The 24,498-nt window shown below is 38.2% G+C and overlaps 1 protein-coding gene and 1 non-coding gene across 5 annotated transcripts in view; one reads left to right on the top strand and one right to left on the bottom strand.

Moving 5' to 3' along the window:
- Positions 1–24,047, top strand: part of OGT (O-linked N-acetylglucosamine (GlcNAc) transferase) — a 37,227-nt gene extending 13,180 nt beyond the window's left edge. For 2 of the 4 annotated variants that reach the window (XM_067723267.1, XM_067723266.1), the window contains exons 5-22: positions 305–421; positions 2,660–2,739; positions 3,280–3,475; positions 3,735–3,875; positions 4,469–4,569; positions 4,731–4,884; positions 4,983–5,084; positions 5,281–5,460; positions 6,131–6,289; positions 6,438–6,527; positions 11,635–11,760; positions 12,179–12,349; positions 12,463–12,579; positions 12,669–12,839; positions 14,483–14,635; positions 16,515–16,767; positions 16,991–17,114; positions 21,769–24,047. In XM_067723267.1, the coding sequence (XP_067579368.1) occupies positions 305–421; positions 2,660–2,739; positions 3,280–3,475; positions 3,735–3,875; positions 4,469–4,569; positions 4,731–4,884; positions 4,983–5,084; positions 5,281–5,460; positions 6,131–6,289; positions 6,438–6,527; positions 11,635–11,760; positions 12,179–12,349; positions 12,463–12,579; positions 12,669–12,839; positions 14,483–14,635; positions 16,515–16,767; positions 16,991–17,114; positions 21,769–21,943 (2,610 nt within the window). In that variant the 3' untranslated portion in view covers positions 21,944–24,047. Of the gene's footprint in view, positions 1–304; positions 422–2,659; positions 2,740–3,279; positions 3,476–3,734; positions 3,876–4,468; positions 4,570–4,730; positions 4,885–4,982; positions 5,085–5,280; positions 5,461–6,130; positions 6,290–6,437; positions 6,528–11,634; positions 11,761–12,178; positions 12,350–12,462; positions 12,580–12,668; positions 12,840–14,482; positions 14,636–15,821; positions 16,414–16,514; positions 16,768–16,990; positions 17,115–21,768 lie in introns of those variants that run through there. The other 2 variants (XM_067723268.1, XM_067723269.1) reach the window with 2 other exon arrangements.
- Positions 15,842–15,914, bottom strand: TRNAW-CCA (transfer RNA tryptophan (anticodon CCA)). The gene has a single exon. It is a non-coding gene; the product is annotated as a tRNA-Trp (tRNA).
- Positions 24,048–24,498: the final 451 nt, after the last annotated feature.

The following is a 24,498-nucleotide window of genomic DNA, read 5'->3' as shown; positions in this document are numbered from 1 at the left end:
AAGGCAACTGACTTCCCGGTTAAGTCCCAGTGTAAGGGTTGGTCATTGGTTGGCAGAACTGAACATGGTGGTTTGCACCTGGGTTCTGGTGGCGCAGGCGCAGGAGCAGCCAGCTGTGGCAGCGCATTAGTTTTGGCGCAAGCGAGCCTATGCTGCAGGGTCACTTTTGGCTGGTCAGAGAAGGAATAATGATATCACCTTCTTCCCCCCTCCCCCCAATCTTTTTTTTTCCCCTTTATAAATTTTCCCCTTTCCCTTTACCTCCTTCCCCTCCCATCTTCTTCTTTCATTAACCCCTCCTAAGGCATGTTATTTGAAAGCAATTGAGACGCAACCGAACTTTGCAGTAGCTTGGAGTAATCTTGGCTGTGTTTTCAATGCACAAGGGGAGATTTGGCTTGCAATTCATCACTTTGAAAAGGTTAGTCGTTAAATTAATAATTGGTATTTTTGAAGTGCTTATGTATGCAGGGTGTTTCTACTAGAACTAAATAATAGGCCTTTACTTAATCAGTCACATAATATCTTTGTTTCTCTGACAGTATTGCAGCATTTGCTGGATGGTATATGGCAGTTTCCAGTTTAGCATTGAAAATGTACTTTAGTAATTAAAAATTCTTTTTTTAAACGGGCAGCTTTACTGTAAAGAAGCAGAGTTTCTTGGTGAAAAGACTGATTCCAGATCTGGGGCAGGAAATGTACAAAGATAATCTGGAGTGCCTTGTTGTGCCAGAAAGCAAGGAAGTTTTGATATATTTATGTCAAAAGGACTCAGGAGGCAACTGGAAGAGGCTCCTACTGGCTAAAGATGGGAGTTGAGCATCAATGGGAATAATAACTGAAATATATTGGAACTTATCAAATACATTTAAGTTCATGAGTATAATTATACTAAGAAGAAATTCATGGGTCATCTTTGGAAGATAAGGAGCAACTCATTTTGAGAACTGGTTAAACAGTTGTCCTCTCTCTCCTGTATGAACTGGACATCAGGGTAACCCAGTAGTTGATGGGAGAAGTTTCTCTTTATACAAGTGTTCCAGCTAATAAATGAAGTAGGAATGATAGAATCAGAGTATAACCAATAATAAATTTAGGCATTTATCCGTGGCAAAAAAAAAGAGACACAACCAGACATTTTGTACCTTGTGATAGAAGTAAGTACTTCCACCAGTGAAGTAGCCTTGCAAAAAGAGCAAAGAACCCAAATCTGATTATGCTTGTAGTTCTACCAATTTACAGGAAATACATGGGACAGGGAAACATAATAAGCACATTAAAGGACACCATAGGGGTGCAGTCAGCAAATTCAAACTATGGGAAGCTGTATAGGACAGTGATCTGATTTCTTCAACAAATTACAGGAATAAAAATGAAGATTTAAATTAAACTTTTAATTTAAAAGATTTAAAGAAACTCACAAAGACATGTTAATTGTATGGGTCTTATTTGGATCCTCAATCAAAGTTAATCAGAAATTGGACCACTGAATGGATATATGATACTAAGGAATTGCTGTCTCTTTTTTAGGTGTGATATTGGTATTGTAGTTATGTTAGGAGGAAAAAGTATTCCTGTATTGTCCCTAAAAATTTTCAAATGAACTGATATGTCTGGGATTAGCTTCAGAATGATCTGGGAAGAGGGCGAGTTAGGTTGGAATATAGATTAAATAAAATTGAATATGATTTTTTAATTGTTGAAACTGGGTAATGGAGACTTGGAGGTTATACTCCTCTGCTTTGGTATATATTTGAAATTTTCCATAATAAAAAAATTTGGGGGTGGACATCTATTACTATAGACAATCTAAGTAAGTTAAGTGCAACAGAGTTGCCATCTAAGTGAAGAGGAATGTTCTTAATGAGTCTTAAATATATTCACAGTTACTCATTACCTTTACCTTTCAGTATTTCAGTTCAGGTTTCCATTCATTACACTATAGGAGTACCTACTCTCTTGCTCTGTGGTTCTCCTTGGTTGCACATGAGGAGCTAGTAAAAGATATGGATATCCTGGCCCCGTTTTCAGAGGGTCTGATTTAACTGGCCTGTGATGGAACCCAGGCTCCATTTAGGAGGTGAATTCTAATATACTGCCAGTGTTGAGAATTACTGCTGTAGATATATCTGGTCATATTTTAAGACAGCTTCAGAACTATCTGAATGAACCATTTAATGGTTAGTATCCCCTTGAAGTAATGTATCTTACTGAGTATACAGCTCTAATTACATATCTTACTAAGGTCTGAGTATACAGTTGTAGTTACTGAGGTATATATTTCCTTATTCAGTTAGAGCTTGCTGCTTCTTCCTGCCATTATTTTTTTAGAAGAGCTAGGCTGATTAATTGAGAATAAAATGGGGCCAACCATGAGAAGTGTTCAGCTCAATAAAATTGGAGCAGACCCAATTTAAAATTTTTCCCTTCAGGACACATTTTGCTCTTACATTACATGGGAAGTTATTTTGGTAACATTGAGATTTGTGAATAATGAGTGGGTACTAAAATAATTGGGTTTTAAAAATGAAAGAAATAAGATTTAATTATACTAGAAAATGTAATTGGAGGTCTAAAATTATCTCAGACTAAAAACTTGTAATTGGGAAGTTAATCTGAAATCCTAACTTGCTCTAAGTAACTGTCTTGCAATTTTTAGGCTGTCACCCTTGACCCCAATTTTCTGGATGCTTATATCAATTTAGGAAATGTCTTGAAAGAGGCACGGATTTTTGACAGGTGAGGGAATGTTCTATTTGGAGTTTTTGTTGTATCAACACTTGAGAGTTTGGACTGAAATTATCACAGTGGGTCATTGAAATACACTTTCCTTTTGTTACTTTCCCGGCTCAGGTCTGCTGTATTACCTTTTATTATAGGTTTATTGTTGCCTGACTTCATTGTTGGCTTTTCACGAAGCCATTATCCTTCTCACTAGGAGTTTAGTTGAAATTTCCTTTATTGTAAAACTATTGAAATGGTTATCTTTTAGACTAAATTATTCCTTCTGTCTGATTCAGAAAGCTAAGTAAATCCTGACTTTTAACTTGTTGTTGCTGTTGTCAAAGGAAAGTCTGTTTCTCATGGGGGTATAGAAAATTTTTCAGTGTAAAAATACATTTTATAAAGGTGCAACTTTGATTTTTGAGGTTAAGTATAGTATGGCATGAATTAATTGTAACTAGTTATAATTGATATACTTTGATAGAATGAAATAATTGTAACAAAGCATCCATTAAAAGTTAGTTGCATTGTGTGTGTGTGTGTTTCTGTTTATAGAGCTGTGGCAGCTTACCTTCGTGCCCTAAGCTTGAGCCCAAATCATGCAGTGGTACATGGCAACCTGGCTTGTGTATACTATGAGCAAGGCCTGATAGATCTGGCAATAGACACCTACAGGCGAGCTATTGAATTGCAACCACATTTCCCTGATGCTTACTGCAACCTAGCCAACGCTCTCAAAGAGAAGGGCAGTGTAAGGATTTTTATTCAGTCTCTTTCTTTGTTACCTGATGGCATTAAAAAAAAGTCATTTTTGTACATATTGTCATTAAATATTGAGGTGGTAAATTGTTTAATTTTGGAATTATAGATGAGAGGAAGAATAGCAAAAATACCTGTTTTCTGGAATATTACCAGCCATTAGGCTTAACTAAGCAATTGTTAGAATAATATCAGTGGCGACTCTGTGATTCCTCTGTATAGGTTTTTGAATAGTTTGTTTTGTTTTTTAGGTTGCCGAAGCAGAAGATTGTTACAATACAGCTCTCCGGCTGTGTCCCACCCATGCAGACTCTCTGAATAACCTAGCCAATATCAAACGAGAACAGGGAAACATTGAAGAGGCAGTTCGCTTGTATCGTAAAGCATTAGAAGTATGTTGAGGGTGGTGTGCCTGGGTATTTTGTCTGTGTGATAGTAGAGGGAAGGCAGTTAAGTTTGCCATGTCATCCACCTCTTTTGTAAAAGTAGATAGTGGGCAAATCATTCGTTGAACCAGTAATTGAGTACCTAAGGTATGAGTGAGGTCCTGTGTGACATTCAAGAAAATCCTTAACATTGAGTTTGTTATTTTATGGGTAGATAAGATTGGCACAAAAAAATTTAAACAGTAAGCTAGAGTTCAAGAAGAGTTACCAGTAAATATATAATTTCAGTACCTGATGGCTGTAATGTTGGTTGGTAGGTGTGGTAGGAGTTTTGAAGAGAGATGCTAGAGTTACCAGCATAAACTAAGATGAGGAGAGGTCTACCTCATTATGTTTTGAAACACGGAGAGGTATAAAAGAAAGGAAGAGGTAGAATTTGAACTACTTGGCTTTGAAGAATGAGTAGACTTGGAGAAGGTGGAGAGAAGTGTAGGGATATAAAGGTGCTTGAGCGAAGTTCTTGTTGTGGTAAGTTATTACTGCTGTTTTAGCAGTTATTTTTTTTTTTAAACCTCAGTTATCATCTTGAATCTTTATAGGTCTTCCCAGAGTTTGCTGCTGCCCATTCAAATTTAGCAAGTGTATTGCAGCAGCAGGGAAAACTGCAGGAAGCTCTGATGCATTATAAGGAGGCTATTCGGTAAGAGACTCACAGCCTTATTTTTTTCTTCTAAGTTTTAAAATGTTTGGCATTTGGCACATTTGGTATGTGGGACTTTTAATAATAGCAGACTAAATTAATATTACAGGGGGTTAAAGGTTTTTGTACTAGAGAAATAAAATCTTTGTCCTCTCCTTTAGAATCAGTCCTACCTTTGCTGATGCCTACTCTAATATGGGAAACACTCTAAAGGAGATGCAGGATGTTCAGGGAGCCTTGCAGTGTTATACTCGTGCTATTCAGATTAACCCTGCATTTGCGGATGCCCACAGCAATCTGGCTTCCATTCACAAGGTACTATTTTTTATATATATTTTATTACAATATATGCATCTTAGCACCTAATGTTTTTAATTTTAGGAAAAAATTTAACCATCCCACTTTATTTCCAGGATTCAGGGAATATTCCAGAAGCAATTGCTTCTTATCGCACTGCTCTGAAGCTTAAACCTGATTTTCCTGACGCCTATTGTAATTTGGCTCATTGCCTGCAGGTAAAGAATAATGGGCCAGTAATTGGCTTTCAGGGTTGTAATCACTTTTTAATTGTATGTGCCATATTAATCCAAGCTTGGCTGGAGACACTGTTTTTTAATGGGTTATCTGACATTACTTTAGGCCAAAGACACATAGGATGTTAAGTCTTGGAGTAAGGTTTTCTGGATAATAACTTCTTTTTGCCTCCTCTAGATTGTCTGTGATTGGACAGACTATGATGAGCGAATGAAGAAATTGGTCAGCATTGTGGCTGACCAGTTAGAGAAGAATAGGTTGCCTTCTGTGCATCCTCATCATAGTATGCTATATCCTCTTTCTCATGGCTTCAGGAAGGCTATTGCTGAGAGGCATGGGAACCTCTGCTTGGATAAGGTGCGAGTCTTTCATTTTAATCTTTTCGTCGTAAAGTAAAACACAGATACAGAAAACTACATGAATCAAATTTATGGCTTAATGAGTTATCATAAGGTGTTTACCACCCAAGTTGAGAAATGAAGCTTCGTGAGCCAGTCCAGAAGCCCCCCTCCCATTGTGTCCTGTCTTGATCATAACCCCTTCCATTCTATAAGGTGGAATCCTTAACTGAAATACTTAACAGTAGGCTGATGGTGTTTTCCTTTAATTTTGAAACCATAGATTTTATAAAGTGTTTGGTATTTTCTACTCACCTTTGAGAATTAGAGCAGTACTTGATCAAAGGTGGGAATTTTCTCAGCAGAATAGAGCAGAGTGCTAGGTGTAATTGTGTTTTTAAAAAATGCTTCCCTACAGAATTTTCTAAAATGCAGGGTTTGTCATGCTCTTCCCACTCTGCTTCCTTCCTACAACTTTAACTTGCTTGGGCTACTTCATAGGCCTCAGGAACAGGTCAAAGTATGAAGCATATTATACAAATTGCTAAGGTTGTATTAGACTGGTTATATGAATTAAAGAAGTATTCTGGGCATACCATTCCTAACAGGTATGCTTTTAGTCAGTTTTCCTAGATGAAAATTTACATATAGACTCAACTTTACTAACAAGCACTGAATTCCATTGGTAGATAAATGTCCTTCATAAACCACCATATGAACATCCGAAAGACTTGAAGCTCAGTGATGGTCGACTGCGTGTAGGATACGTGAGTTCTGACTTTGGGAATCATCCTACTTCTCATCTTATGCAGTCTATTCCAGGCATGCACAATCCTGATAAATTTGAGGTAAGACTAGTGTTGCTCTAGAGTTGCTATTTATAAAACCAAACAAACCCACAGTGGTAGCTTTATAGTCACCTTTAGGTGTTAAGCCCAGTGTCTTTTGGAAAGATTTGAGCCAAGGTTATTAAATATACTATGTGCTGCCTTTCAGGTATTCTGTTATGCCCTGAGCCCAGATGATGGCACAAACTTCCGAGTGAAGGTGATGGCAGAAGCCAATCATTTCATTGATCTTTCTCAGGTATGTGAAACTCTTATACTTACAACTTTCTTTTTTTTTTTTGAGTCCTTTCCCTCTTTTTCTTGATGAGTCTGGCTAATGTTTATCAATTTTGTTTATCTTCTCCAGGAACCAGCTTTTAGTTTTATTGATCTTTGCTATTGTTTTCTTTGTTTCTGTTTCATTTATTTCTGCTCTGCTCTTTATGATTTCTTTCCTTCTGCTAACTTCGGGTTTTGTTTGTTCTTCTTTCTCTAGTTCCTTTAGGTGTAAGGTTTGATTATTTATTTGAGGTTTTTCTTGTTTCTTGAGGTAGGATTGTAGCTATAAACTTCCCTCTTAGAACTGCTTTTGCTGCATCCCATAGGTTTTGGATCATCGTGTTTTCATTATCATTTGTCTCTAGGTATTTTTTGATTTCCTCTCTGATTTGTTCAGTGATCTCTTGGTTATTTAGTAACGTATTGTTTAGCCTCCATGTGTTTGTGTTTTTTACATTTTTTCCCCTGTAATTGATTTCTAATCTCATAGCGTTGCGGTCGGAAAAGATGCTTGATGTGATTTCAATTTTCTTAAATTTACTGAGGCTTGATTTGTGACCCAAGATGTGATCTATCCTGGAGAATGTTCCATGTGCACTTGAGAAGAAAGTGTTATCTGCTGTTTTGGGATGGAATGTCCTATAAATATCAATTAAATCTATCTGGTCTATTGTGTCATTTAAAGCTTGTGTTTCCTTATTAATTTTCTGTTTGGATGATCTGTCCATTGGTGTAAGTGAGGTGTTAAAGTCCCCCACTCTTATTGTGTTACTGTCGATTTCCTCTTTTATAGCTGTTAGCAGTTGCCTTATGTATTGAGGTGCTCCTATGTTGGGTGCATATATATTTATAATCGTTATATCTTCTTCTTGGATTGGTCCCTTGATCATTTTGTAGTGTCCTTCCTTGTCTCTTGTAACATTCTTCATTTTAAAGTCTATTTTATCTGATATGAGTATTGCTACTCCAGCTTTCTTTTGATTTCCATTTGCATGGAATATCTTTTTCCATCCCCTCACTTGCAGTCTCTATGTGTCCCTAGGTCTGAAGTGGGTCTCTTCTAGACAGCATATATATGGGTCTTGTTTTTGTATCCACTCAGCGAGCCTGTGTCTTTTGGTTGGAGCATTTAATCCATTCACGTTTAAGGTAATTATCGATATGTATGTCCCTGTGACCATCTTCTTAATTATTTTGGGTTTGTTTCTGTAGGTCCTTTTCTTTTGTGTTTCCCACTCGGAGAAGGTCCTTTAGCAGTTGTTGTAGAGCTGGTTTGGTGGTGCTGAATTCTCTTAGCTTTTGCTTGTCTGTAAAGTCTTTGATTTCTCCATCAAATCTGAATGAGATCCTTGCCAGGTAGAGTAATCTTGGTTGTCAGTTCTTCCCTTTCATCACTTTAAGTATGTCATGCCATTCCCTTCTGGCTTGTAGAGTTTCTGCTGAGAAAGCAGCTGTTAACCTTATGGGAGTTCCCTTGTATGTTATTTGTCGTTTTTCCCTTGTTGCTTTCAATAATTTTTCTTTGTCTTTAATTTTTGCCAGTTTGATTACTGTGTGTCTCAGCATGTTTCTCCTTGGGTTTATCCTGTATGGGACTCTCTGTGCTTCCTGGACTTGGGTGGTTATTTCCTTTCCCATGTTAGGGAAGTGTTTGACTATAATCTCTTCAAATATTTTCTCTGGTCCTTTCTCTCTCTCTTCTCCTTCTGGGACCCCTATAATACGAATGTTGTTGCGTTTAATGTTGTCCCAGACGTCTCTTAGGCTGTCATTTGTTTTCATTCTTTTTTCTTTAGTCTGTTCCACAGCAGTGAATTCCACCATTCTGTCTTCCAGGTCACTTATCCGTTCTTCTGCCTCAGTTATTCTGCTATTGATTCCTTCTAGTGTAGTTTTCATTTCAATTATTGTATTGTTCATCTCTGTTTGTTTGTTCTTTAATTCTTCTAGGCCTTTGTTAAACATTTCTTGCATCTTCTCGATCTTTGCCTCCATTCTTTTTCCGAGGTCCTGGATCATCTTCACTGTCATTATTCTGAATTCTTTTTCTGGAAGGTTGCCTATTTCCACTTCATTTAGTTGTTTTTCTGGCGTTTTATCTTGTTCCTTCATCTGGTGCATAGCCCTCTGCCTTTTCATCTTGTGTATCTTTCTGTGAATGTGGTTTTTGTTCCACAGGCTGCAGGATTCTTGCTTCTGCTGTCTGCCCTCTGGTGGATGAGGCTATCTTAGAGGCTTGTACTTCCAACTTTTTATTTTGAGCAAATAGTGAATAAAACTGTTGGTGTGTAGCTTGTATCCTCAATTTTCTTTTTTAAATTTAATTAATTTATTTATTTTTGGCCGCTTTGGGTCTTCATTGCTGCCCATGGGCTTTCTCTAGTTGTGGTGAGTGGGGTCTGCTGTTCATTGCGGTGCACAGGCTTCTCATTGCGGTGGCTTCTCTTGTTGTGGAGCACAGGCTCTAGGCGCGTGGGCTTCAGTAGTTGTGGCACGTGGGCGCAGTAGTTGTGGCTCGTGAGCTCTAGAGCGCAGGCTCAGTAGTTGTGGCACACGGGCTTAGTTGCTCCATGGCATGTGGGATCTTCCCGGACCAGGGCTCAAACCTGTGTCCCCTGCATTGACAGGCAGATTCTTAACCACTGCGCCACCAGAGAAGCCCATATCCTCAGTATTTTCCATGACAGATATTTAACATCAGCTACTACATACCTGTGGGCAATTGCTTCGATCTTATTTCCTTGATTGTTTACATTTATTACATTGCATTTATAATCAGCATGGATTTTTGCTGAGTTTGCAAATGAAATAGAAATATGGTGTATTTGTGTGTGGTCGTAAAACTTCTCTGCGGATTGAGCTAGCACTTGTGACAGTAGATACCTAATATTACCTGAATAAATTGAACAAAATGGTGGCTTGGAAGAAGAACAAAAAAGTCATTTAAAGGGCCTTTGCCGGGCTTCCCTGGTGGCGCAGTGGTTGAGAGTCCGCCTGCCCATGCAGGGGACATGGGTTCGCGCCCCGGTCCGGGAAGATCCCACATGCTGCGTAGCGGCTGGGCCCATGAGCCATGGCCGCTGGGCCTGCGCGTCCGGAGCCTGTGCTCCGCGACGGGAGAGGGGGAAAAAAAAAGGGCCTTTGCCTTTGGTTTTCTTTATTTCTTATATTTGCTCCATTGCTGTTTCCTCTAGGAGCAAAAGTTTTATGATAAATTAATATTGAAACCTGTGAGGGAATGAATTTGCTGCAGGTATGGACTAGAGTTTTTTCTTATAGACGCTGTTGGCCACTTTGGTGACTAACAGAGGTATGTATGGTATACCCAGTAATTCATATATATGAATCATTGAAGTCCTAGCAGAAGGATTGTGAGCCTCTTGTCATTTCATAAATAATTTCTACCAACGTCTTTTGTGTTATGGCTGTTGCTTTGGAAATATACCTGACCATTTTTGATGTAGGGTTGGACTCTGACCAAGAAGAATATGGCCCTCCACCTCTGACACCTTTTAGGATTCACTGCTTATTGACTGAAGTCTAAACTCTTTAAAAATATATATTTATTAATTTTATATATATATATATATATATATATATAAAAATTGAAATGTAGTTGACGTATAGTGTTATGTTAGTTTCAGGTGTACTACATAGTTATTTGCATACATTATGAAATCACCATGATAAGTCTAGTAACCACCTGTCCCCATACAAAGTTATTGCAGTATTATTGACCATATTTCTCATGTTGTATGTTGTATCCCTGTGGCTTGCTTGTTTTATATCTGGAGGTTTGTACTACTTAATCCTGTTCACCTATTTTGCCCCCTCCCTCCCTTCCCTCTGGCAACTTTTAAATGGCTGAGGAATATTCCACTGTGTATATATACCACATCTTCTTTTTCCATTCATCCATTGATGGACACTTAGGTTACTTCCATATCTTGACAATTGTAAATAGTGCTGCAGTGAACATTGGTGTGCCTATATGAAGTCCAAGCTCTTCAGTGTGGCCTTCGCAACCTTTCTAAACAAACAACCTTGTTTGCCAGAGCTTTTCACCCATCATTAGCCCTCAGTTATACCCTATATCAAATAGAAGTGATCTACCCATTTTTTAAACCTACCATGCACTTTACTCTGGTTCTTTATTCATACAGTTCTCTGTTGAGATTGTATTCTGTCCAGCTTCTTCAAACTCCTGTCCATCTTTTTAAAATTTTTATTTATTTATTTATTTTTGGCTGCATTGGGTCTTTGTTGGTGTGTGTGTGTGCTTTCTCTAGTTGTGGCGAGCGGGGGCTACTCTTTGTTGGGGTGCGTGGGCTTCTCATTGCGGTGGCTTCTCTTGTTGTCGAGCATGGGCTCTAGGCACGCGGGCTTCAGTAGTTGTGGCACATGGGCTTAGTTGCCCCATAGTGTGTGGGATCTTCCCGGACCAGGGCTCGAACCCGTGTCCCTTGCATTGGCAGGTGGATTCTTAATGACTTGCGCCACCAGGGAAGTCCTCCTATCCATCTTTGAAGGCCCATTTCAAATATCAACTCCTCTATGAAGCCTAGTTTTTTTGTTTTTTTTTTTTGGTTGCGTTGGGTCTTTGTTGGTGTGTGCGGGCTTTCTCTAGTTTTGGCGAGCGAGGGCTACTCTTTGTTGCAGTGCACGGGCTTCTCATTGCAGTGGCTTCTCTTGTTGCAAAGCGCAGGCTGTAGGCATGTAGGCTCCAGTAGTTGTGGCACACGGGCTTAGTTGCCCCGCAGTGTGTGGGATCTTCCCGGACCAGGGCTCGAACCCGTGTCCCCTGCATTGGCAGGCGGTTTCTTAACCACTGACCCACCAGGCAAGTCCCAAGCCTAGTTGTTCATACGTTCAGTCTAGAGGTAAACTCTCCTTCCTCTGTATCCTGTTTGTGTAATGCTGTGGGCCCATTTTAATGGTACTTAACCATGTTTTTACCCTGCATTAATGTAATTTGTGTTGTTACCACTTTTGCATCTGGGAATTTGAATTCTGTTCAATGCCATTAAGACTAATTGAATCAGTTTTAGATTATACATAGTATAAGTTCTTATTTTTTTATTCCATAGATTCCATGCAATGGAAAAGCAGCTGATCGCATTCATCAAGATGGTATACACATCCTTGTAAATATGAATGGTTATACCAAGGGTGCTCGAAATGAACTCTTTGCTCTCAGGCCAGCTCCTATTCAGGTAAAGGAAATAATGATAATTACTCACAGTGTTTATTGGGCTAAGAAGACAGTGATAGGTTTTTTCCCCTCTTTGGTTAACTATCCTTTGAAACAATAGGACGGACATGCTTGACTTATGAAAAAAAAGTGTAGTTCTTGAAAATGAACAGGGACAAAGAATTTTGAGTGAGAACACAGTGCCCACAGGAACATGTATATGGAGACATGCAATTTGTAGTTGGATGTAAACCGTTGTTCTGTCTTGTAAATTGGAAAAACGGTTTAGCACTTAGAAGTTTAGTCTAAAATATTACTTGATTGCTCTTGGCTAAGGAAGTCCACCCTCCTTGGTTGTTTGTTTACTTATTTAATTTTAAGCTATTTTGCTGAAGGTTCTTAGTCAGTTTTTGGTCTGATTTTTTTTTTTTTTCTTTTAGGCAATGTGGCTGGGGTACCCTGGGACTAGTGGCGCGCTTTTCATGGATTATATCATCACTGATCAGGAAACTTCACCTGCTGAAGTTGCTGAGCAGTATTCTGAGAAACTGGCTTATATGCCCCATACTTTCTTTATTGGTGATCATGCTAATATGTTCCCTCACCTGAAGGTAGGTAGAAAAACAGTGCTATAGGGGAATTGCAAAGAACTGTAGTCATTTATTTCCTTGCTGCTGTTCCTGTGCATCCTAAAAGATATGTCTGAAACTTTTTTTTCAATTAGAAAAAAGCAGTCATCGATTTTAAGTCCAATGGGCACATTTATGACAATCGGATTGTGCTGAATGGCATCGACCTCAAAGCATTTCTTGATAGTCTACCAGATGTGAAAATTGTCAAGGTCAGAACCTGGTCAATACTGTCATTGAAATTAAGTTATCTGCATTTGGGATCTTTCCCTAATGATGTATTTTGTGTAATTATTTTAAGATGAAATGTCCTGATGGAGGAGACAACGCAGACAGCAGTAATACAGCTCTTAATATGCCTGTCATTCCTATGAATACTATTGCAGAAGCAGTTATTGAAATGATTAACAGAGGACAAATTCAGATAACAATTAATGGATTCAGTATTAGCAATGGACTGGCAACTACCCAGGTGAGAAGAGAATAATAGAACATACTATCTACCACCAAGTATACATTTATCTTCTTTACATCTCATAACTCTAGGAGGTAAGCATCATTACTTCCGTTTTATAGATGAGGAAATGAATTCAGTGGAAACTGGCATCTTATATAGGTTTGTTTGATTTTAAAAGTCTCTTGGATTCAGCCAGCAGGTTACTTAATGAGAGTCTTCTGTGTTAATACCTTGTTATTCTCTGCCTGTGGCTTTACTCTTACCAACGGTGAACTGTCTGTAGGCATCATACAGTGTCTTGCTTCTGTAACTCATCCTTTCCCCAGTTAAATCTTACTCATCTTTAAGACTTTCAGTTCAGACAACTCCGCCAGGAATCTGTTTCTGTCCATATCCCTGACCTCTCCTTCCCTGCTCCATTGGTACCTGTATTCTCTGTTCTTGTAGTATTTGGGATATATCTTTACATCCAGCACAACACATTATAATTCCCTGGGTTTGTATGTATTCTCCACTGAATTGAATTACTTTAGGGTCCGTGTCTTAGCCACAATAATGAAATACGTGCTGAGTAAATATTGGGTTGGCCAAAAAGTTCGTTCAGGTTTTTTTGTAAGCTTGTATGAAAAATCCGAATGAACTTTTTGGCCAACCCAATATTATATATTGCATACTTGAATAAGTGAATATGTAACTCTGTCAAGCGATCATAAGGCAAGGATCTCTGACCTCTTTAGGAGTTAACAGTTTTAGTGGTATAGCAGTTTATACAAAGAATGCTTGAAATGAATTAAGGTAAAGGAATTAATCACCCGTAATGTGTATTAGGCCTGAACTGTCCTTTGAAACAATAGGGCAGACATGCTTGACTCAAGGAAAAAAAAGTATACTTCTTGAACTGCACAGGTACAAAGAATTTTGAGTGTAGAACAACACAATGTCCGTAGTGTATGAGATGTCTATCACACCTGGAATAGTTACATAACAAGGTAAGGCACTACCCAGATGTGTGGGAATTGCAAGATAAGACTGTAATTGTGTATGTAGATGCTCAGAAATAGAGCTGAACAATGAGGAGAGGCAGTTTTAGTAGAGATTTTTCAGTAATTTAAGTTTAGTCTTGAAAGGTGGGTGTGATTTAGAAAAGGATATTTCGTACATGGAGAAAAGAGTGAGCAAAAGCTTGCTGTTGAACTAATAGGGTTTTGAAGAGAACTTTTTGGCTAGAGTGAGATGTTTCATAGTGCAGTCCCCCCCAAATTAAGATAATGCTCTAACTTTTTTCCTTTAACTTAATGTGTCATGAATATATTCTCATTATAGTTCAACGACATTACTTTTAATGGTTATACCAGTTTGCATCGTAAGGATTGTTTATTGATTGAAAAATAATCAGATTGGGGACTTCCCTGGTGGTCCAGTGGTTAAGACTCCGTGCTCCCAATGCAGGGGACCTGGGTTCGATCCCTGGTCAGGGAACTAGATCCCGCATGCCGCAACTAAAGACCCCACATGCTGCAATGGTGCAACGAAGATCCTGCGTGCCACAACTAAGACCTGAAGCAGCCAAATAAATAAATAAACAAATAATGAAAAGAAAAGAAAAATATCGGACCATGTTTACTTTAAATATAATCATATATTTTTTCTTGTTCTAGATCAACAATAAGGCTGCCACTGGAGAGGAGGTTCCCCGTACCATTATTGTAACCACACGTTCTCAGTACGGGTTACCAGAAGATGCCATTGTGTACTGTAACTTTAATCAGTTATATAAAATTGACCCATCTACTTTGCAGATGTGGGCAAATGTGAGTGTGTGTAGATTCATTATTAATGTCCAGAGATTCTCGTAAAGATTCTGTATATAGGTCGTCTTGCTGAGGCTGCCACCCCATCCTCCCATTCAGGAGCTGTTGTGCTAGATTATTGTGATAATCTTCAAAAGAGCTGTAGATTTCAGCAATTTTTGATTTGTCCTTCAAGTGTCTAAATATCATATAATGAACTTTTAAAATTTATGTGTTCAAACGCAGGGATCAGCAAACTTTTTCTTAAAAGGCCAGGTGGTAAATATTTTTGGTTTTGCAGTCTATACTCTCTGTCACACCTACTCAATTCTGCCGTTGTAGCAAGAAAACACCATACTCATTATATAAATGAATGAGTATAGGTATGTTCCAATAAGTTTTTATTTACAAAAACAGGCAATATGCCAGATTTGGCTCATAGGCTATAGTTTGCCAACCCATGGTCTAAGCTGATAGCAAAGCTGTTACGTATACTCATCCACATTTTACATCATTCTTGCAATATTGTAGAGTTAGAACCAGGAAGGAATTGGCTTATGCCGTTACTTCTCAGTCATTTCATCATACCAGTTTGCATAAGCAGGACCTCTGAAGCTTCTAAACTTTGCTATCCATATCTGCCTCTTTTTCCATAGAGCCTAAAATGGAGATAGTTCTTGGTTGACTTTTTTTCTGATTAATATCTGGGTTTTTTGGTCTGTTTTCTTTTTTTAAAGGACGAGGGAGGGTGGAGAAGAGGAAGCAGATGAGTACAGGTTTACTATCCCTGAATCTTCACTTCCCCATTTCAAAAAACCTGAAAACCAAAAGCATCTTCATAAGTTTGTGGTACATTTATTTGGTTGGCAGCCACACTGCCTGAACTGATGTTAGGCTATTTATGATTCTTTATTTATTCCATTTAGTATGAATATTCCTACATCTTGATGCAGAGATACTAATATGTTGGTTTGCAGGGAGTTGCCGCTGAGAGTGTTATGTAATTTATATATACTGTACTACTTCTTAAAAATCTGAAATATTCTAAATTCTGAAATCCATCTGTTCTCATGGCTTTCAGAGATGGGATGGTGAACTTGTATGATACATTGAGTAGATGTAGGTCTAAATCGGGTTGGCAAACTATGGCCGATGAGCCAAATCCAGTCCACTGCTTGTTTTTTTGTTTGTTTTTTTATTTTGGCAGTGTGGCATGCGGAATCTTAGTTCCCTGACCAGGGATCGAACCTGAGCCCCCTGCAGTGGAAGCATGGAGTCCTAACCACTGGACCACCAGGGAAGTCCCAGCTGCTTGTTTTTGTAAATAAAATTTTATTGACACACAGCCATGCCTACTTACTTACATATTGTCTATGGCTTTCCAGTGACAAGGGCAGAATTGAATAGTTATGACACAGTCCATGTTGGCCATCAAAAGCAACAGTATTTGCTCTCTGGTCCTTTACAGAAAATGTCTGCTGACCCCTGATCTAGATTAGGCAAATAAAGTTTGGCAGGTGTGAACTAACTTTATTTGTTGTACCATGGTGGGGGATTTAAAATTTGAAATGGAAAATTCCTATCTCATGGACAAAAATCACTCCTAGTATCAATTCCCACAGGACATAGCTGCCTCAGATTTTGCCAATTAGTAACTTGTTTTGTCTTCTTGCATCAGTCTCCTCTTTCTTTGAACTGTCTTTGGGGACAGCTAAGCAGAACAGGAACCTATAGCTCAGTTGATCTAATTCATCTATGTGAAAGAAAGACTTAAGTTCACGGTAGGCTGCTATCTGGGTGAAAAGAATAGAGTATGGTAGAATTACTAGAAATTTATGGGAGCCTTTCTTGAGAAGGGCAGAGCTGCTATTAATACTTGCTCTTGTTTTCCCTATTTTAGATTCTGAAGCGTGTTCCCAATAGTGTACTGTGGCTGTTGCGTTTTCCAGCAGTAGGAGAACCTAACATTCAACAGTACGCACAAAATATGGGCCTTCCCCAGAACCGTATCATTTTTTCACCTGTTGCTCCTAAAGAGGAACATGTTCGGAGAGGCCAGCTGGCTGATGTCTGCTTGGACACTCCACTCTGTAATGGACACACCACAGGGATGGATGTCCTTTGGGCAGGGACACCCATGGTGACTATGCCAGGTGAGCTGCTTCCTTGTTCTTTTTAAAATCTCCTTGGGAGAGACACTTCCAGGTGAAATCATATGTACTAGAAGCAACATTTAGGGCAAGATGATAGAAAATGAGACTTGTTCAAGTCTGAACACTCTTCATCTGCATCGTGTGGATATTTAACATAAATAACATTAATAACTGTGTGCTATTTGCATTCTCAGATGTGCAGTTGTTATCTTTCTTATTGCAGGAGAGACTCTTGCTTCCCGAGTTGCAGCTTCCCAGCTCACTTGTTTAGGCTGTCTTGAGCTTATTGCTAAAAATAGACAAGAATATGAAGACATAGCTGTGAAACTGGGAACTGATCTAGAATAGTAAGTAAACTTTTCCATGAACAAATTATATGGTGAGGTGAAGGAAACAAGAAAAATTTAGAGAGAATATAGGTGTTATGAAGTGAAATCATAAAATAAGGGTAATATAAAATAAATGAATTAGTTGTATGCTCTCTGGATGGGAGAAGGACTTTTTATTATTTTAATTTAATTTAACTTGTTATTTATTTTTGTGGCCGCACCATGCGGCGTGCGGGATCTTACTTCCCCGGCCAGGGATCGAACCTGTGCTCCCTGCAGTGGAAGCGTGGAGTCTTAACCACTGGACCGCCAGGGGAGTCCTGAGAAGAACTTTTTAAACTTCCATAAATAAAGTGATCATTAGGTTTCACTATGTAGAGTAAATGCTGAATAAAAGTAAGTCAAGAGAATTAAAAGATGTAAACTAGCTATATTTCAATAAAAAAAAAGAAAATTAAAAGGCAAACGAGGGAAAAAAATCTGTTCCTTAATGTCAAATATTAATAGCCTGGCTATATAAAGACTGAAGAATATTTACATTTTAAATCCCTTAATAGGAAAGTAAGCAAAGAAATGACAACTGACTAAAGTAGAAATACAAATGGTTAACAAGAAAGTTTCAACCTCTGTAGTAGAAATAAATATTTATTTTTTAATTTATTGGCCTTGCCACCTGCCTTGTGGGATTTTAGTTCCCTGATCAGGGATTGAACCCACGCCCTCGGCAGTGAAAGCGTGGAGTCCTAACCACTGGACCACCAGAGAATTCCCTAGTAGAAATAAAATAACATTGAGGTACACCCATTATTTACCTATAAAATAAAAGATTTTTAATATGATACCAATGATGAGGGAGCACTGAGGTGCTGACCTTTTCATACATTGGTGAGTAAATTGGTAGTCTTTTCAGAGCCCTTAAAAAAAAAAAAAAAAAAGCTAGACCTTTGACCCTAAGAATATCCTTGTGATAATATTTGGGCATGACTTAAATGCCCCCAAATGGGTGGGAATTAGAGAGATGATGCTTAAATAAATGATGCTTTATCCATACAATAAAATAGTGTTTATCTCTTAAATGAGATTTTTCTTCGGGTATTACGTGTGATTTTTTTTTTCTTTGTGTTTTCTGACAAGTAGCATATTATGTAGAAGTTTAAAGAAGCACCCTCTTTGAGTCAGACTTCCTGGGTTTGAATCCAGGCTCTCTCACAAGCTTAGTGACTTTGGACAAGTTAGTCTCTATGTGCCTTGGTTTTTCCATCTGCAAAATGGGGATGAATGATAGTACCTACCTTGCAGAGATGTGAGGATTAAAAAAAAGTGTTACCGGTCAGAATGGCCATCATCAAAAAATCTACAAACAGTAAATGCTGGAGAGGGTGTGGACAAAAGGGAACCCTCTTGCACTGTTGGTGGGAATGTAAATTAATACAGCCACTATGGAGAACAGTATGGTGGTTCCTTAAAAAACTAAAAATAGAACTACCATATGACCCAGCAATTCCACTCCTGGGCATATACCCTGAGAAAACCATAATTCAAAAAGAGACATGTACCACAATGTTCACTGCAGCTCTATGTACAATAGCCAGGACATGGAAGCAACCTAAGTGTCCATTGACAGATGAATGGGTAAAGAAGATGTGGCACATATATACAATGGAATATTACTCAGCTATGAAAAGAAACAAAATTGAGTTATTTGTAGTGAGGTGGATGGACCTAGAGACTGTCATAAAGAGTAAAGTCAGAAAGAGAAAAACAAATACCGTATGCTAACACACATATGGAATCTAAAAAAAAAAAAAAAAAAAAAAAGTTCTGAAGAACCTAGGGAACAGGACAGGAATAAAGATGCAGACGTAGAGAGTGAACTAGAGGACACGGGGAGGGGGAAGGAAGGGTAAGCTGGGACGAAGTGAGAGAGTAGCATTGACATGGATGCACTACCAAATGTAAGATAGATAGCTAGTGGGAAGCAGCCGCATAGCACAGGGGGAGATCAGCTCCATGCTTTGTGACCACCTAGAGGGGTGGGATAGGGAGGGTGGGAGGGAAACGCAAGAGGGAGGGGATATGGGGATATATGTATACACATAGCTGATTCACTTTGTTATACAGCAGAAACTAACACAACATTGTAAAGCAATTATACTCCAATAAAGATGTTTAAAAAAAGAGAAAAAGTGTTCCACGTAAAGCACTTAACAACAGTTCTTGGTACATAGTAAGCATTCAACAGATGTATGTTAAGCATTTATTTATCATTTTCAAAATTTTCTCCCCTGAACATCATATACAGCTAAGAAAAACTAGTGAAAACTTTGAGCCCAGGCATTAAAAAATTAATTTACATGTCCATCATCCCAGAGATAACTACAGTAAATAATTTAGTGTATTTTCTTTTTGGAACTTAGTTGACTTCATACACTACTTTTTCCCAACATTTTATTATGAAAAAGTTCAATTTTATAATAAACACTTATATACCTACCACCTAGCTTCTGCCACTGATAATTTTACTGTACTTTTATCACATTCCATCTGTTTATTCCTATATCCATTTAGAAATCCATCTTATTTGAAGTAAACTGCAGATATCAGTATTCTCCCTAAATACTTCAGAATGGCCATCATTAACTAGAGTTTAATACTTGTTTCTTTTGTCTTTTGAGGCAGAATTTATATACAGTGTATACACAAATCTTTTTTTAAATTAATTTAATTTTACTTTTTTAGTTGAAGTATAGTTGGTTTACAGTGTTGTTTCTGGGGTACAGCAAAGTTGATTCAGTTATATATATATATTATATACACATGTATATTCTTTTTCATATTCTTTTCCATTATGGTTTATTATAGGATATTGAATATAGTTCTCTGTGCTGTACAGTAGGACCTTGTTGTTTACTTTATCTACGGTAGTTTGTACCTGCTAATCCCAAATTGGAATACACAAATCTTAAGTGAGTTTTGAGAAATACCTTTATAACCCAGGCCTCCAACAGCACCATCACTCCAGAAAGTTCCTTCACACCCCTTCTCAGTTGGTCCTCCTCACCAACCCTCAGAGACAACCACTGTTCTGAATTTTTTTTCCACCATAATTTATTTAGTCTTGCCTTTCTAGAACCTTATACAAATAGAATCATACAGCATGTACTCTGAAGGCTTCTTTCAATCAGGATAATGTGTTGAGATTCATCCGTGTTGTTGGCTCATATCAGTAGTTCATTCCCTTTTATTGCTGAGTAGTATTTCAGTGTATGGATGTACCACAGTTTAACCATTCTATTGACGTACAGAACTTTATTTATTTAGTTTTAAATTTATTTTATTTTAGTTATTTTTGGCCGCTTTGGGTCTTCATTGCTGCGTGCGGGCTTTCTCTAGTTGCGGCGAGCGGGGGTTGCTCTTCGTTGTGGTGCGCGGGCTCCTCATTGTGGTGGCTTCTCTTGTTGCAGAGCACGGACTCTACGTGCACGGGCTTCAGTAGTTGTGACACACGGGCTCAGTAGTTGTGGCTCGTAGGCTTTGGAGCACAGGCTCAGTAGTTGTGGCGCACAGGCTTAGTTGCTCCGCGGCATGTGGGATCTTCCCAGACCAGGGTTCGAACCTGTGTCCCCTGCATTGGCAGGCAGATTCTTAACCACTGCACCACCAGGGAAGCTGACATACAGAACTTTAAAAATAACACAAAGGTATTTTTATTTGGAAGGTAACATTAATATGATCATGGTTGGGTTGAGGCCAACAGATATGCATAGCTGTTTTACTAGTTCTGGCACAAAAAAACATTAAAACAACCTTTCTATTAATTGTTTTTTAAAATGCACAAGAGTATTCCAGCTTCTGGTTCTAAAGTAATAACTCTCTCTGTATAAGAATAGTCTCATGACAAATGATATATTCACAACAGGAGAAGAGAGAGAATTCTATCTTCTTTCCCCAGAAGAATTGATTGCTTTTTTTTTCCTGTTTCTGAACAGAACCATAGTCTTGGTGATATTAGGAACACTTTTTTTTTATATCTAAATAAACAACTCAGTTCATGTACAAGGGGAAAATTAAAGCAGTAGACGTACTGTATTTTTTCCCCTTGAGTGTTTTCCTATTTCATTAAAACATTCATAAAATGAATACTTCCATCTTATGTTTGTGCCTTAGCTATTGTAAATGATGCTTCAGTGAACATCTTTGCATGGTCAGGTATGTCTGAGATTATTTCTGTTGAATAGATTTAAAAGTTATTGATAGGTCATAGGGTTATGAACATTTATGGTTCTAATAGACACATTGCTAAGTTGCGTATTAAAAGGGTAAACAGTTTACGTTCTAACCAGTAGTACGTAGGAATAGACGTGTCATTGCCAAGTGTTATTTTTATTTTAAATTTAGAAATAAGATGAAGTGGAGAAAGCATGGTGTCTCTTGGATATGCTTATTTAGGAAAGAACAGTGTTTTCAGGGGACGTGGAGGTGAACTCCATTATAAGTGTTTAACATTATGTTAGCTGTGACCTTTCACTTTTTTAGCATTGAGGTAAGGGAGGGCCAATCAGAAGAGAAAGTTTGGTTATGTAATTTACCATAAAGGTGTCTAGGTGTTTATGGGGCCTAGTTCTGAGTTTCTGCTCTGATTTGTAAACTTGGATCTCTTTTTATTATTCAGCCTGAAGAAAATTCGTGGCAAAGTCTGGAAGCAGAGAATATCTAGCCCTCTGTTCAACACCAAACAATACACAATGGAACTAGAGCGGCTCTATCTACAGATGTGGGAGCATTATGCAGCTGGCAACAAACCTGATCACATGATTAAGCCTGTTGAAGTCACTGAGTCGGCCTAAATAATGACTGTGTGCACAGGAGAATTACCCCTGTACCTGAGCCTCAACCTTCTGGGGGAAAGGGAACTACTTTTTACTTATCTGTACAATATCATGTTGCAGATGGGTGACAGACAATGATAAGAAATAGCACAGCCAGACTTGCTTCCTGCATGATCCTGATAGGGAGAGACACAAGAGATGGGAAACTGCTGTTCCACAAGGAGTCTCCATAGAATTTTGCAGCAGCCAGGTGTTGCATAAGTCTGGAAGGTCTGATCTCCCTTGGTCTTCCATGGGATGGATGGTTAGTGTGGAAGGGAGATAGAGATTGCCCAGCCGTTTTGTGATTGTCATGGATTGATTGAGTCTTCTGAATTTTTTTCTTTATATTTTGGGTATTGGAGCTTTTAAAAATGTTTGGTTTCAGGTATTTTTATTCATGTGAAGTATATATAATTCTCTTGAGATAAGGTTTTAAGCTAAAATATTCCTTGTTTTAGTTTCTGAACTCTACAGATAAATGGGGACTTTGCTGGTGTAGTCTTTTTATAGGTTTTATAAACCACTTGAGCCTATATCAGTCATTTTAGTGTCTGACATAATGTTTGGAACTATCAGTGCTTTGTTGGTTTATAGATGATGGCTTAAATTCTTTTTCTGGTCCGTTTCCTTCTTCCCTTCCCCTCACTTTAAAAATTCTCCTGTAACTTGGCTAACAAAAACCCAAGTCTGATTCAAAACCTCCCAGAGTGTTTCTCTTAAACACATCATCTGGTGCCAAATGAAGATTCTTAGGAGTGATTATTAATTCTGAAGGGCACAGTTGTGGTACTGTCACTGATGATAATAATAATGGATTTTTGGCCTAGAGTTTTGACCTATTTCACCAGTGTTTTACCGTTGACTGCCCCTCTATGCTGCTTCCAAAAGTGATAGTGTGTGATACGATTTTTACTTTCATTTCTAAAGTTTGTTTTTTTTTTTTTAAGTGAGTCCTGTTCTTCCTTTTTCTTTCAGCAGAAATGAAATCCCAGGTAAGTATAAGTATTCAAATATTTGATCAGTAAGTCACAGTTATCTCCAGTACATTAAATAACTTTCATCAAAAAACATTTTATAGGTAAAAAGCTCTGAAGGACCAGCTATGTATATGATAATTATGTTTCAGACCTTCCAGGGTATTATATATAATAACTTGTCTTCTGGACGTGGTCTTGAAGTCTTTATGGATTCAGCCTCAGTAGTAGCGAACTGCACTGCTACTTGGTTTGGAGTACAAATTAGACTTTAGCCCTCCTGGAGGTTGAGTTTTTGGTATTGAAAACCATAGGAATAAAATTATTGTATTTCAACAAAGGATCGAGGGCTTGAGGCTTAAACAAGCCAACATATGAATATATGTTTTTGTCTTGCTGTACTGCACATATGCTGTCTAGTAACAGATATTTTGTCTGCTAGTAGTGTTCTAGATTATGTCTTTCCAAAGTGCTGAGGCAGTGCACCTATTCTGTAGTTGCAGCTGATGCCTGAATGTATCCTAGCTGACAAATTGATTAATAAGAACTTGAATTTCTGAAAGATTTGTACTGTTAACCAAAATCTGAGCAAGAAGTCTCAAATGTAATTCTTAGCCAGAATTACATGTTAATGAAACATTTAACAGTGTAAATCAAGGAACATCAGTGTAGGGATTTCTTTTAATTTATTTTTTACCTGCTTGAAATATCAGTTAAAGGTTGCCAGCTTGGTTGCAGATGAACGGACGTTTGAAGTTCACCAAACTACTTAATGTGGAATAGGATAATAGACTTCCAACGCCCTCAAGGCTGTGACCTTGCAGCCATTTTACATAGCACATCATCCTCCTATAGGGGTGAACCTTTCCCTGGCCCGAAAAGTAGCCGCTCTGGTTGAAGCTTTGCTTATTGTAACAGGCTTTTGTTTCCAGGTAACATGTCTGTGGAAGACTTAATTCTGAATAGAGATATAGATATTACTGGAAACTAATTGTTTTTTCTATTATACTCTGCTTTATCAAAAAAGTAAAACATTTAAATTGTGCTACAGAAATTCAGATGTTGTCTTGCAATCTTTAAACAATAAATGAATGATTTGCCCTTAATATGGCTGATGTATTTTGTGTTCTGTTAAATTGAGCATTGGATGGAACAATAGGGTCCTCCAGTTATGAAATCTATATTTGAACAGCTCCAAACAACAGAAGGACCAGATTTCCCTACAGTGCAGCTATGATAGTAAGAATTATTTTGTTTTCTCAGCCAAGTGTGGTGGAGCATGGGTCAGGTTGGTGTATGATCCATTAAGACTTAACAAAGCCTGAGACTCCCAGCACACGCATTTGTGTTTGTTCCTGTTCAGCTTATAACCATTCTGGCTTCTTCATCTACCCTTGTAGTCTCATTCTTTATGTGGACTATTCCTTCCCACTCTGTATGGTGATTGAACTCAACCACCAGTATGAGGGAGGAGGATATCCATGCATCAGGGACCAGAACAGGCTGTTTAGCTGCCTGTTTTCTCAGAGATATAACCAATTTTTTTTCAATAAAATG

This window comes from Pseudorca crassidens, chromosome X, assembly GCF_039906515.1.
Source record: "Pseudorca crassidens isolate mPseCra1 chromosome X, mPseCra1.hap1, whole genome shotgun sequence".
Lineage (NCBI taxonomy): Eukaryota > Metazoa > Chordata > Mammalia > Artiodactyla > Delphinidae > Pseudorca > Pseudorca crassidens.
Note: the sequence above shows the minus strand (reverse complement) of the source record. Positions and strands in the feature narration are given on the sequence as shown.